General features: G+C 26.6%; 1 protein-coding gene across 1 annotated transcript in view; it reads right to left on the bottom strand.

Annotated features, from left to right (window-relative positions):
- Positions 1-5995: 5995 nt before the first annotated feature.
- The window catches only part of LOC112596912 (homeotic protein caudal-like), a 33503-nt gene continuing 24719 nt past the window's right edge, over positions 5996-14779 (bottom strand). The window contains exons 2-3 of the mRNA XM_025342774.1: positions 7926-8071; positions 5996-6379 (exon numbers count right to left, since the gene is read on the bottom strand). Coding sequence (XP_025198559.1) covers positions 6233-6379; positions 7926-8071 — 293 coding nt within the window. The 3' untranslated portion in view covers positions 5996-6232. The remainder of the gene's footprint in view (positions 6380-7925; positions 8072-14779) is intronic.

The raw sequence follows: 14779 nt of genomic DNA on the forward strand, positions 1-14779 counted from the left end.
GTTGATTAAAATAAATATACACAACGTTTGAGCTTCCTAACTAAACTTATCAGTCATTTTTTTGAATTACACAAAATTTTTGAACAACTTGGAATCAAAAACAAAAAAAAGTTAAAATTTGTTGTTAGTTAATGGTAATAAAACAAATTTTATAATTTCTCTACGTTGAGCAATTCGGAAACTATATTTGTAAATGGTACATTTAATAGTTACCTAAAGTTATTGGAAAAAATAATTTACAATTCAGTTCTATTCGATTTTATGCTGATTTTGAAAAAGTTATCCAAAATGCTGCAAGACAATATTGAAGTATAAGGGTTTAGATTTCATGTTTGTCAATGTTGGTACTGAAAAATACAGCATCTGGACTTATAAAAACAATAATACTTATAAGAGAATTTTTTTAAATTATTTGGACTTCCTCTTTTAAGTTTTAATATGGTTGAAGATTATTTTGCATATAAGATATTATAATGTCATTGCAAATGCAAGAAAATAGGATAATACAATTTACAAATTATATATTTACTAAATTTTTAACCAACGACGCTAAGTTTTCACCGTATATTTATGGTCCAACTTTATATCTTCAACGACATGAGCAACAAATAATTGTGAATCATTCATAAAAAATTAAACACTTCATTTCCAAACATATTTAGTTTTATTGGCATTTAAAAAACCATGCAATGTGATACGTATATCACCTTAAGAAGTCAGGGGAAAAATAACAAAAAAAAAAAATGACTAAAAAAATAACATTTTTATGGGACATAATGTATAAATTGGAAGTAAAAAAATTATTCAGTACTACTAAATAAAGGAATTATCTCACAAATTTTTTACCAATTTCTTAGTTACAAATTTTTAACAATACACTTTTTATCATACGAATTTTTACCTGATATACTTAATCATTTATTGTAAACAATACATTTTTTAAATTAAAAAAAAAAAGCAGCAAAACCATTGTTTTTAACCATACCAATATCAATACAAAATTATATTACCAATCCTAAATTTGAAAAATGAGAAGGAAAATATTGATTTTGCAAAAAAAGGCCTTAACCGTGTTTTTACGTGTAAATAAAAAGTATTCAAGCATTTATAAAAATATACCCAGGCCTCAATTCACACAAAAAATTAAAAACGGGACGCAATTTACGATTCGATTGATTGTAATAATATTAATAATGTTATTGGGATATTTTTTGGAAAAAAAACTGATCAGAATATTTTATCGTATACTTTTAATGTTATAACTTATAATCTATAAAAGTACATAAATTGTGACGATCGCAAATGAAAATCTCGAACATTTTTCGGTACTTTTCGTTGTCACAGGTACCTCTTATTAATATTATAGTATAATAATATATTTTGTTTTCTATCCCGCAAAACGTACAACGCGGTGATATTATTAGTATTAGTTAGTTCGATCTGTTGCACTCGCGGACAACCGTCAGTACGAAAATATTACAGTAGAGTGCGCTAAGCGTAACACGCTAATATTATCGGTCAACAGCTGCTGCTGTCGTGATATTAGTTTTATTTATTTTATAAATAAAATATCAATGTGATAAGTCGTGGTTCGAGGCCTCAAGGGGGCACCTTGAGCCGTCTCTCATCGTCTACTATACATGCACACAGGTAATAAGTATGCGCTTACATAGGTACCTACGTAAAGATATTGAATTATGTACCTACTCAACAAGAACATAATATCTTTCATCCAGTCGTCGCTCGTTATTGTTTTTTAATATTTCTTTTTTTTTTATATTTTTACATTTAGTTATTTATTGTACATATACCTAGGTACGTACCGTAAAAAAACGCATCATTTTGAAGACGATTAGGCAGACAGGTGCATTTTTCTTACTCGAAGACACATTATTGAACGATTTCCTTGGTAATTGCCGAAAACACTGGTACCTACCAGTTTTAAGCCAGGTTCACCGCTGCGTCGCCTGTCGTGTCGTGTTGAAGAATTGAGCTTCTGCCCGACTTGTGATACCTAGATGATGGTTAATGAATGATACCATGATTACAACGACCAATCGGAACACGATACAAGAAATACGACATTGAAGACGACCAAACTCTAATTTATTAAACTTGTAACAATTTATGTACCTACGTCCTACATGAAATGTACAACGACTTAAGATTTTGATAAAGCTATATGCCATGAATGAACCTTGAGCAACCTATTCATAAATACCCAACCGGCCAGCTATAGATAATAATTAATAATAGTATTACACAATTGTATAAAAAAAAAATACCTTCGCGAATGTCAAAAACTAAGATATCCGATTACATTAATCGAATAAAAATGAATATAGTCATAATATGATATCTGTATAACAATTATTGTTATTATTATCAATATCTTAATAATTATTTTTATGATAAAATATGCCTTCATGAATATGTCAAGACTTAAAATTAAGTCTTATTTTTTATAATTATACGATATTTGTTTGATAAATTTATGTCGTATAAAAAAAAAAATAAAAAATAATTTGCAATCAAATATTTTAACAAAATATTACCTTCATAAAATTTTTAATTTTTAGTCTTTAATATAAATTTAATTTCGTTTAAAGTTGTTCTTTTTTTTTTTTTTTTGGAAATAAAGATAAACCAGAGTTGTTTTCCTGTTTGATATAATATTAATTTAATTATCAAGTTCAATTATAATAATTATTGTAAATGTCAAAGAAAATTGTATTGGTAGCAAAATAATTATAAGTTTTTCCGAAAAGGATAACGCCCATTATCATAGTACCAACAAGTATTCTTATTTTAAAATTGTAATGTACTTACCTATTTATGAATTATTTTAAACTAAGTTAACTTAATCAACGTTTTGTTTTCATCTTAAAACTTCTAAGACACTCATTCATAATGAAACAATATAGGTAAGCATTCTATTACGGGTGTATATTAATATGTAACAGAAACTTAATTTTATCAAAAACTAAGTATTTTTTGGTAGATATATTTTAGTGAGATATTTTATATTTTGTTTTTAATCAATTAGGTACTGCACTGATTCTACACTGCTAACTGCCGTATCATACTACGAGACATCAACTTAATAAATGTATCCATTTGTTTTATATAATTTAAACGGATGGACCAATGATTTGTGTGATTACTGCGACAGTTGGTATACATTACTGTCATATTACTTGTAAGGTAACTATGGTATAACACAAAATAAATAAAAACCAATCTATTTGCCAAGCAATTTTACAACAACTGAAATGTGCATTATGGTCTATGGAAAGTAAGGTTCAATGTTAAAATATGTGATTCTAATTAAAAGATCAACGATGAAAAATCAGATTTTACTACATGAAAGAAGTTTGAAAGTTTTGTGATGATTAGTTTATCAATTGATTAAACGTAAGACCATGTTATTATTATTATTTTTTTTTTTAATGAACAATAATAATGAGCTTTTGATATAGTTAGTGATACGCCATTACCTATATCTACTTCGTGGCCATATTTTATACCTATATGTCTTATATACCTACAATAGATAGTTTCATGTACAAGGAGTATTCTGGAGATGTACGACTGCACCTTTATTTAGTCATATCCTATTAATATTGTCTTAGTTGTAAGTACTTATCTACTAATTACTTGGTATAATCATACTAGGAATACAATGTCATTTCATCTCGAATATGACATTTTAATTGACCTTAAGTTATAAACCTAGTTATTTATTTTGCATGATTTAATTATAAATATAGGAAGATACGTACAATTTATAAATATATATATGATTAGGTACATTGATATATAAACATAGGTAATAGATATATATGAGTGTGTGCACTATGCAGTGAATGGTAACAGCTATTCTCTTAACAAAAGTATGACCAAGCCACCATGAATTTTATTATACTATATTTTATTAGTTCTGAGTCAAAACTTCTAACTTTCGTTTTGATATAGTATAAGACTTCGAACAAGCTAACGATTTATTTAACTATAATATATACCTATACTATGTGATTCTAATTCTTTTTTTAAATATAAAAGTATATTGTCCTTCAAAAAGTAAACTTAAAAATTATAATAATAAAAAGCATTTTTTTTAAAAATGTTTTGTTATTTTGATTAGGAAAACTTTAATAGATTTTTAAATAATGAATGTTGTTTATTGATAAAAGAATCATTTTGTATAATATAAAATATATATATATTTTGGTTATATTTCAGTTCTATTTAAATATGGTAATAATTTAAAATATATTATATTTTAGTTATTTGTATTGTTGTGAAATTTTTTATTAAAAATCATCCTAACATTTCAAACAATGAAATTTTATGTGATTAAATTCTAATCCGTAGCAAATAACATTATGCAGTTCATCTACAATTTCAAAACTGCCAGAAAATTTACCCAATTTATATAATTTTATTTTAAAAGAAAATATACAAACTAACTAAGATAAATATTATATATTAGTTAACGACAATGAAAATAATTTGTATAAAATGGAAAGGAAAATAGTATCTTTACATTGAGACAAAATTCATGTAATGATTATAAATATCATTAAGACGCTGTTCACATGGATATGGGAAAATGGGATTTGGGACAACGTGCAGACTCGTTGTACATACTCTATACATTCGTTTTGTTCGTTATATGATTAGATATTCATAAATATTATTTAAAATCCTAACTGCCATAATATAACATAGTTATTATATTTATAGTGATATAGTGCTCTAGATAATAATATACATATATAAATATTAACGGTGTTTAAGATATAAACAATCCAAATTTACAATTAAGTATCAACACAGATCGATGACGCAACCACGTGAGTACCTACCTAATCTGATCTTAAGGTTTTTTTAAATAGATACCTATTTATTAAAATATTATTAACTAATAGGTACTAATATTTTAATTTTGAATTATGCAAAATTTTATAGCAGTATCGTTTAATTTCACATAAATCGACTTAAACAAATTAATACAAGTATACTTTAAACAAATATGTTTCATGCCCTATTTATTTTGTATAATACATTAACCAAATTAATTATACAACTCTAAAAAAAAAATTAATAAACAAATAAAGTAGTATTTTTCCTTAAATAATAATAATAAAATAATAATGGTTATAATGATACAAATAATATTTATAATAATAATAATAATAATAATAATAATAATAATAATAATAATAATAGTAATAAATTACACGAGTAAAAACGATCTGAACAACACATTTCGATACCTAACAATAAAACATTCGCAAAATTTATTATTCAATTCTATTTTTTTAAAACATTTTAATATTATAATCTTATTTTAAGTTCAACTACTTATATTCGTTCGGATTAAGTCAGCTTAAGTACGATATTATTTACAATCTAGAAATAAAATCCTAAGTGATATATACCGTTTACGTGCCACCCAGTTAACGTTCGTCGATAAGTACAAACATATTGTCATCATAATAACAATAATCATCATTATTTTAATAATAATAATTATTATTAATATTATTATTATCATTATTATTTTAATAACGTCGGTAAACAACTGCATATATTACCAATACATATATTACAACCGAGATAAGTATAGGTAAGTTGATACCCATAATTATTATAATAATATTAGGTACTACTTTTTACAATAAAACCTATAAAGGTAAGTACACCACGGCGACAATTAAAAATATCAACAAGTTCAATAAGCTCACTATTCATTTTTAAAATTAAAATTCGAGTAAACAGTAGTATTATATTAAAACGAATACATTTCGTACACCAATAATTATAATACCGTAGGTAAAATTAAATTAAAATTAAACGATTTATTTTATATGTACAGTCAAAAGTATAACGGTCTGTTAAGCGCATGTAATCAAAAATTAGCTAAAATAAAAATATAACGTTTATCATAGTAATAATAATAATAATAATAATAATAATATATTTAATAATTTAAAAAATAAAAATAAAATTGTACTTAGAAAATATAATGATGAAAAATGGTTTTTCGTTTCTTTTAGGCGCGATTGAAACTTACAATCTACATATAATATTAAATAAACGTATAACGTACAATTTTGTTGTGCCCAGAGTTTGTGGGGTTTTTTATAAGTACATATTATAATATTATTCTGATACCGGTTAAATATCTCGTTTTATCGATTTATACAGTATAAATAAGCCGGTAATTTTACAGTGATGAACAGCTCTCAATAGAATAATTCGAATCGACGGGCGTTTGGATCAGTTGTTTCGAGTTTTCATTGATAATGGTCTCTTCTCGTTTTTTATCGATTTTCCGCTGTTTGGCCCGCCTATTTTGAAACCATATTTTTACCTATAAAATAATACATTTCAATATTAAATATCTATATTATCATTAATTTTAATCTACAGTTGTATAATTATTATTATAATTTTTAACATATTGAAATTTATATATCTTATAAGTGTATCCAATAAAAATAAATAATAATATAGCTTATGAATAAAATAAATATACAATATAAAAAAAAAGGTTGTTGTAAACCAAATCACACGTCATAATAATTATGAAATATTACCGACATTTAGGCGATTTAATTATCAAAATAATCTAATAATTATTATAATTAATAACATCAAACTTGATTGTAAAATATGTACAGTGCATATTTCTTTGTAAGTATATAGGTATTATTAATATAATATAATTTCTGTGCATATTGAAAAATTAAAATAATTTAGAATTTTAATCAATTGAAAAGTTTGATGTTGAATTTATGTACATATATCTACGAGGGAATAGGAAATTAATTTCACTAGAATGATTTAAAAAAAAATCATCAATTTCATCCAGAATTACATTTTTAATAATGAATGAACACAAAGCACATGGAAACAAAAATGTTTTTAAAAACCTCACGAAGATATAAAACCAAAAGGAATACTTTGTAAATGCACTAAAATGTGGATTATTTATCTGTACTTGGTGAGTTACTTTATTCATATTATATAATAGTATGTATAATGAGTATTATAATGTTTCTATTTATACTAATATACTCAATCTAATTATGTTTATCTAGTTTTAAAAATATTTTTAACTTTTATTATTTATATAATATTATATATTATATAACATTAGGTTAATTATAACTGTTTTATGAAGAATGATTTTTAGAAGGACTCATCTAGTGAATAGGTAAAACGTGTTAATGGAGATTAAATACCTTTAAACAATTTATATTCCACTTCACTTATCTAAACTTTAAACAATTAAAGTTGTTAAAATAGTTGAATGTAATTATTATAACTAATTTTAAATTAAATGTATACATAAAATTTACTTTTAACTCAGATATGTAAATTTGTAATAAAAAGAAATGTACATTACCAAGAATACAATTTACGTAAACTTATTTAAAAAAATAATATTCAATACCTTAATATCTATATTTACATTTTCAAGAACAATATTTCTTTTAAGAAATACAAAATAACGTATAGGTAAGTAATAGATACATACTAACCTTACTTGTACTCTAGAAAAATGTATACTTATATTTTTTACAGTAATTAAAATAATTAATACATAAACTTATTGGTATTATATAATATATCATATGTCATATATAAAATCACAAATAGTATTTTCAATTTTATCCACATAAATACCTATAGTATTATATTTTTTATTCTAAAATTATTTTTTGAGAAATGTACTTTGAAGTTAACTGTTACCAATAATTAAATATATTTATATATTTATGTATCAACATAATTACAACCATCACTTAAGCCGCTATTGTTTAGTTTTTTTAAATATATACTTACTCAATTTATTATAATATATACATATATATCGATTTAATTTATTTATAAATATTATAATATAGACTTACTTGTCTTTCAGACAGGCTCAGCATTTTGGATAACTCGGTTTTTCTTGTAATCGTGATGTATCGATTAAAGTGGAATTCCTTTTCGAGTTCCAGACGTTGCAAGTCGGTATATACGACCCTGTACTTATCTTTAGTGCGTGTTCTACCTATATAGGAAAAAGAAAAATTATTTATTAGGTTTGTCGGTTTAATAAATTGAAGGTTTAACAACTGCGCGTGAGTTTATTAATTTACACAAGAGCTGTTGCTGTGAAATAAAGATGATAAATTAGTAGCAATTTCCGCGGCACGGGTGTGCATAAGTACTATGTGACATTTTTATTGTCTATACAATCGCTTAATGTTTAACACGGCAAGGTAAATATAAACATCAACATATAATTTAATTGATCCATCTTCTGAGATTTTTAATTATTGTTTTATAGATATTTTATTGATCGTCCATAAAAAAGATTAAAACTAACTGAAACTAATTTATAAATCGTGATTATTTATTTTAAGATATAACGTAGACATCATACATACCTATATAAATACGACTAATTAAAATACGTTTTATCATATCATCGCTGTGGGTAAGGTAAAAAAATTTCATTTAATTTATATTGGGTAATATTTTGTGTTTATTCTAAAAATAAATACTATTAGTCAAATTCGTTTTTATAATGTTTTAATAGTTTTTGAATTACATAGAACATTATTATACGTGATAATAGCGGGCATGGACCAATATTACGCCTAAAACAAAATTTTTGTTTAGGGTTAGTGTACCAATGTGCTTTTCCTATCTTCAGATATGAAAATATTATTTTTCAGTCTAATTCCATCAACATCGACATAAACAATCTATACACAAAAATGCTTAAAAATTAAAAACTTATTTATTGATTAATTGATTACTGGTTATAATATATTTTATGACAGTGTAGGGAATTTTACAAAACATTATTATTATTGCGCACATATGATCGTATAAGTATGAATTTGAGTGATAGACGAAAATAAGTTTTCATTATTGTTGGATATTTATCAGTATTATTGTTTCATTGCACAATATATACTGTACTATATAAGATAACACATGGATGATATAGTCGTTACTTATTATATATTTTTGTTTAATATTAATTTGAGTTGTTTGACATTACACTATGAATTATTTTAAGCAAGCTCTTAGTGAAAAAGGCAAACTGTTATTACTTCTCGATGATTTTGAGTTTCGAAAATGTACTAAATCAAAAAATGGAATTAAGTTAAATCGTGCCCTTAAAATGTATTATCTGATGAGAGTAAAACGATGCTTATAAAATCTAACTATAGGTAATCGATATATGTATTAATTTATTATAGAATTATAACTAACTAATAAGTTTTCATTAAGTATTTTTAAATGTTTTGAACGCAAATGGTCTATCGATCCTCAAATGTATATAGCGCAATTAGTATATCGACCCTAAAATGTATACAGCGCAATTGGACAATCGTCCATAAAATATATAGAGCGCAATTGGTAAACTCTTATAATAACATGTAAGTATACATCAATGTAAATACGTTAAGTATATATATATATGCAATAAATATTTCAAAATGAGATAAACATAACATCATCAAACATTTTGAGGAACAAACTTTTACAAAGTATATAAGTTTTAAATATCATAGATTAATAATCTTTCATTAGGATAATAGGTTAATTTATCAAATATTTTGAAATAGAGACATCTTAACGTTAATTGAATATGTTTAAATATTGTTAAACCCAATAATAGGTTTCTGATGCGATTGCCATGGATTGTACAGGTAATTATTATAATCATAGTAGGTGATTTTAGTCTAGAATTAGTGCAAGTGTATAACATTGATTGCGTTTTTTATTTTACTTAGATAATAGAAAATCCTTTACAAACAAACATGATCAGTAGATCATGAGCATGGCCATAGGTACGTTTAAAGTTATACAGTAATAATATGTATATAGATGTATATTGTATAAAGGCATTATTATATCATGTTAATTCAGCATACTTAATCACTATAAAGAACATTATATAATACATATATGTATACATCTGTATATTATAAAACGTTCTTTGTAATAATTTCATTTACGTATTCTCTTATATCTAAATGCACTTTGTTATAAGTATAAGCATACGTTTTTATGATGAAAATTTTTCGATACAAAACCAAAAGTAAATGATTCATTTATTTCTAGATACTTAGTCTCGTAAAAATTATTAATGCGTATTATATACAACAATAGATTTCTTCATACACTATAGTTGCGTACAAGTTGTAGCGATGGCGTCACAAACCATCATTTTTGGAGCAATTGCCTATACGGCTTTTGGATTAATTTTTAATATTATTGAAAATAATATTAATTCTATCTTCAGTCTTCTAATGTTATTAATTTATATAATAATAGGTAATATTTTCATTTCTAGTTCTAGATTGTAATTACCTACCTAATAGTTTTAAAAACCATTTAATATTAATTTTTCAAGATAAATTATATTATTAAACATTGTTAAACGGATGAGCGAGTAAGTAATTTTAATATAATGCTCCTGTGATTCATAAAGTCTCTGTGTTATTATAGCATAAAGCATATTTTCCTTACTTTCATAATAAAATGTACATGCGATATATATATTAAAGATGTTAACTTAAATATATATATATTGCTTTCATAGATCTATTATATACATTATACCTACATACGTGTATACATATTCGACACGATAAATTCGCTCAACGCAATGTACCTACTTTCATAAGTCATAATATGTATATATATATTGCATTATATATCTATATAACAATGACAGAACAAATCAAGTAAAAAATGACTACGTTCATAAAGCCGCACGAAAATATTCTTCGCTCGGTTATCTCGTTAGGTCTATTTGTGCATGTGTGCGGTGTGGTTTTAATATTATTTTTTCACCTTTTAATACACAAATATATACGAGTACACTATATACACTAGTGCACGCGCACACACACGCACACATACATACCTGTTTAACTTGTTCAACGTTTTCTGTGCGTGCGTGTGTATACGACGTCAACTGATAGGAATAAGGTTTTTGTAATTCCATTACGTTATCTTGGGCCGCTCGAGGTTTTTCAAATAAGCCGCCAAGCCACTCGAGATAATCCACAGACATACACACCGGGTACGACGACAACAACGACGAGCAGAGACACGATTTATAATATTCTACTACATACAGCGCGAGATCGCGTATATGGAGTGTCCATGTGTAATGTGTATGTTCACGGTTATTGGTTTGTCCGCATAATGTGAATGTCTGTACGATTACAATACCGCGATTACCAGCATCGCGGTGTATAGCTACACGCCGCTGATACGACGGTGATACCTATTACACATGTCCTACGAACTACACACATATTTAAAAATAATAATTATGCTCCGAATAATCTACATTATATGATGAATGATAGTATATATACAGGTACTGCATATATATATATATATATATATATATATATATATATATATATTTAAGTAAATATTAGCCGGAAACGATCGAGTTTCCCGGGAAGAATTACGCGAGGACGACTGCAAAGGCATTCGTATACCTCTACATGGGTTATAATAGGTATACAGTTATCCGCTTGTAGGTAATATCGAACACGGTTGACGAAAATAAAATAATCGAAGTTATTATAGTATCTACCTATATAGCTGTGATATCATGTGCTATGTGAATGTATTCGCTCATACATATATATATATATATATATATATATAATATTGTATTATTATAATAATATGCTTATACGTCCACGGGCACAACAGCTACAATATCATTGTCATAACACATAATGGATAGCCGCAGTTTTCTTTTACCTTTTCGTTTAACGATTGTCCGACAAACCGCTGTGGCGTGCGGGACGAAAGAACGCCATTGGCCAGGTAACAATATGGCAGCCGACACTCGCGACTCTGTGTGAACAGGTGAACCCCGCGCGCGTACAGTGCGTATCCGATCACAACACACACATAATAATATAATATATAATGTGTAATATACACACCACAACTATAGGTACAGCAGATACGTGTCTAGTATATATATATATATATAAATGTATATAACATATAAGTACGATTATGCATATATTACAGTATATAACACTTGTGCGCATCGCCTATATATTTGTATTTATCGAGAATATATAATACAATATATTATTTAGATAAAGGTAGACGTATCGACGTATCGATGTATTTAATAATATGCGATGGTAATGCAGTCCAAACTATACACAATGCACAATACCTAAACAGTTAATATCCCTATGACGATGATGATATATTATTTAGTTTGATGCGCTCGTTATTTTTAAATTATGCACGCATATTTTGTCGCCGTGTAAGCCATAAAATATAGATTTATACGTGCTATATGAGACGATTAATATTATCATGTACACACTAGCTCACGCGTCCTAATCTCGCACGAACATCCCCTCGCCGCCTTCACCGCCATCAGCCTAACCTATACCCATATATACAAGTAGTCGGTTCGAGTCTCGGGGACTCGATAAACTACCTTCGCATTACCGTTACCGCATATAATTTTATATGATATTACTACGCGCACGAAACGGCGGTGGGATTTGTTTGATGTTTGTTTTTTTTTTTTTTTTGTTTTTTAATAAACACGCTATTGTTTCAACAACGCAGCTGTCGCGCCGAAAAAGTTGTCGAAAAACAAAACGGTCATGTATATACATTATACATACATACATACATACATACATACATACATATACCAAAGTACAACGGTTGTGCGCGTGGGGAACATTATTATAGCGCAGCCGAAGAGTACACATAATATTATTATTATTATTATTACTATAACGACTCTCGAGGGATCGGTTTGTTCGGTCGATCTACACCCGCTACAGCGCCGCGTTTTGTGGGACAACGATGACGACTCTAAAACGACTACATCGTTCGCGACAATCAACGGCCCAAATTGCGGTGGTGGTGTGTGACGGTGTTGCGGGTATGAGCTGTAGACGTCGTCCGTCCGGAGGACGATAAATCAAATCCGAGTACGACTGCGAAGCGTAAACATATTATGTATATTTATAAATATATATATAATACATGTACGTTATGTGTAAACGATTTAATTCAAAATTCAAAGTTTATACCGATAAAAATATAACAGTTACACCACACAGGGGAGGAGGGTTACTTTAAACTAATGTGATTATATACCTATACATAGATCTCGTGTACAAATATTTCATGATTTATGAAGTGAAAGATGTATCTAGAGCTGAGTATTTATCAAGTAGTGAAAAATTAAGACAATTTTAAGTTATAATATAACCCAACAGCAGTATTTGGGAAAAAATAATTTTGAAGAATATTTAAATGTTAATATTTTAGTTTATATAAATGAAATACTATGGAAAAAGTACAAAATGCGAATAAAGAAATAAATTTATCAAAATTATTGTGTACCTACAGGTCCTACAGTATAACAAAGTCTATTCGTTGTAATGTAATACTAATAATAGAAAATACTTATACCTATATAGAAAAGTGCAGTGATTTGGAAAGTATAATAACAGGAGATGGTCAAAGTAGAGCAGACATAGTTATCAGGATATTACGAGGAAATGAAACTTTTTTAGGATAAAAATCATTTACCCATCACTTCTAGAATAACTTAATACTTTCACAAGTTCTTGAAAATGTATTTAAGTAGTGTAACCATAAAAATTATTGCAACACTTAGACAGTTGGTAAGGAAGAGAAATTATGATCATATGCTTTTAAAATACGGTGCAATCGTTAAATGCTTAATGGATGGAAAGAATAATGAGTTAGGAAGTATTGAACAGCATAAAGGAAAAAACGAGAAATTCAATAGTATTAAAACCAGAAGAGATACAATCATCTACACAGCATGTCGCGAAAGCCAAATGAAAAACGTTTAAGAAGGTGATGAAGAACATATCAGGAGAAGTAGGCCTAGGACGGATCACATAAAACACATTAAGATGGATATAAATATGAATAGCTAAATCGTGTAAAGATAATGAATTATGATAGGGAAGTATTGTTAACTGCAATTAATTATTTGAGACGCGAAAATTTAACAAAATTAAAAACATGTAAATTTTCTAACTGAATATTTTGTAAATGTTTAAACTTTTATAGGATAATTTTTTGTTTTTTTTTTTTGCATCTAGACACACATCGTCCATTAAATATTGTTTTCGCTATGAGTTAGGTGGACTCAGTGGCGGACTGAATGACTGGGATACCTGGAAATTTCCCGGTGGGCCGCTGCTCGTATAAAATATATTATATTTATTAATATTATAACTGTGAAATTATAAATTAAAATATAATCCAATAAGTAAAAACTATGTAATATTATAATTAAACATAAAAAGCCAGATTTCTGATTATTTTAATAAGAAAAATTAGACGAATTTATGATGATGGCAGTCGAAAAAAAATGTTTTATTTAGTATTGATAATGATGATATTATTAATAAGTTAAAACTAAAAGTGATTTATTAAATAATAAACTTTCTCATTAAAATCAAATTGATTGTAATTTAAACTACATACATAACAATTACTTGAGTAAATAGTAAATACAAATATAGAATAGTTATTTTATTTTGTATCAATTAATTAAAAATATTTAAAAAATTAAAAGCTAAATTGTGTTAACAAAAAAAAAAAAAAAAAAATGTATATATATAAGGCCGTTAGTATACCGAGGGTTTCTAAAATTATAATTTTGCCGGACTGTTTTTTTCCCCAATCCGCCACTGAGTGG

The sequence above is a fragment of the Melanaphis sacchari genome, unplaced genomic scaffold (assembly GCF_002803265.2).
Source record: "Melanaphis sacchari strain LSU unplaced genomic scaffold, SCAv2.0 Contig36_pilon_pilon, whole genome shotgun sequence".
Taxonomy (NCBI): Eukaryota; Metazoa; Arthropoda; class Insecta; order Hemiptera; family Aphididae; genus Melanaphis; species Melanaphis sacchari.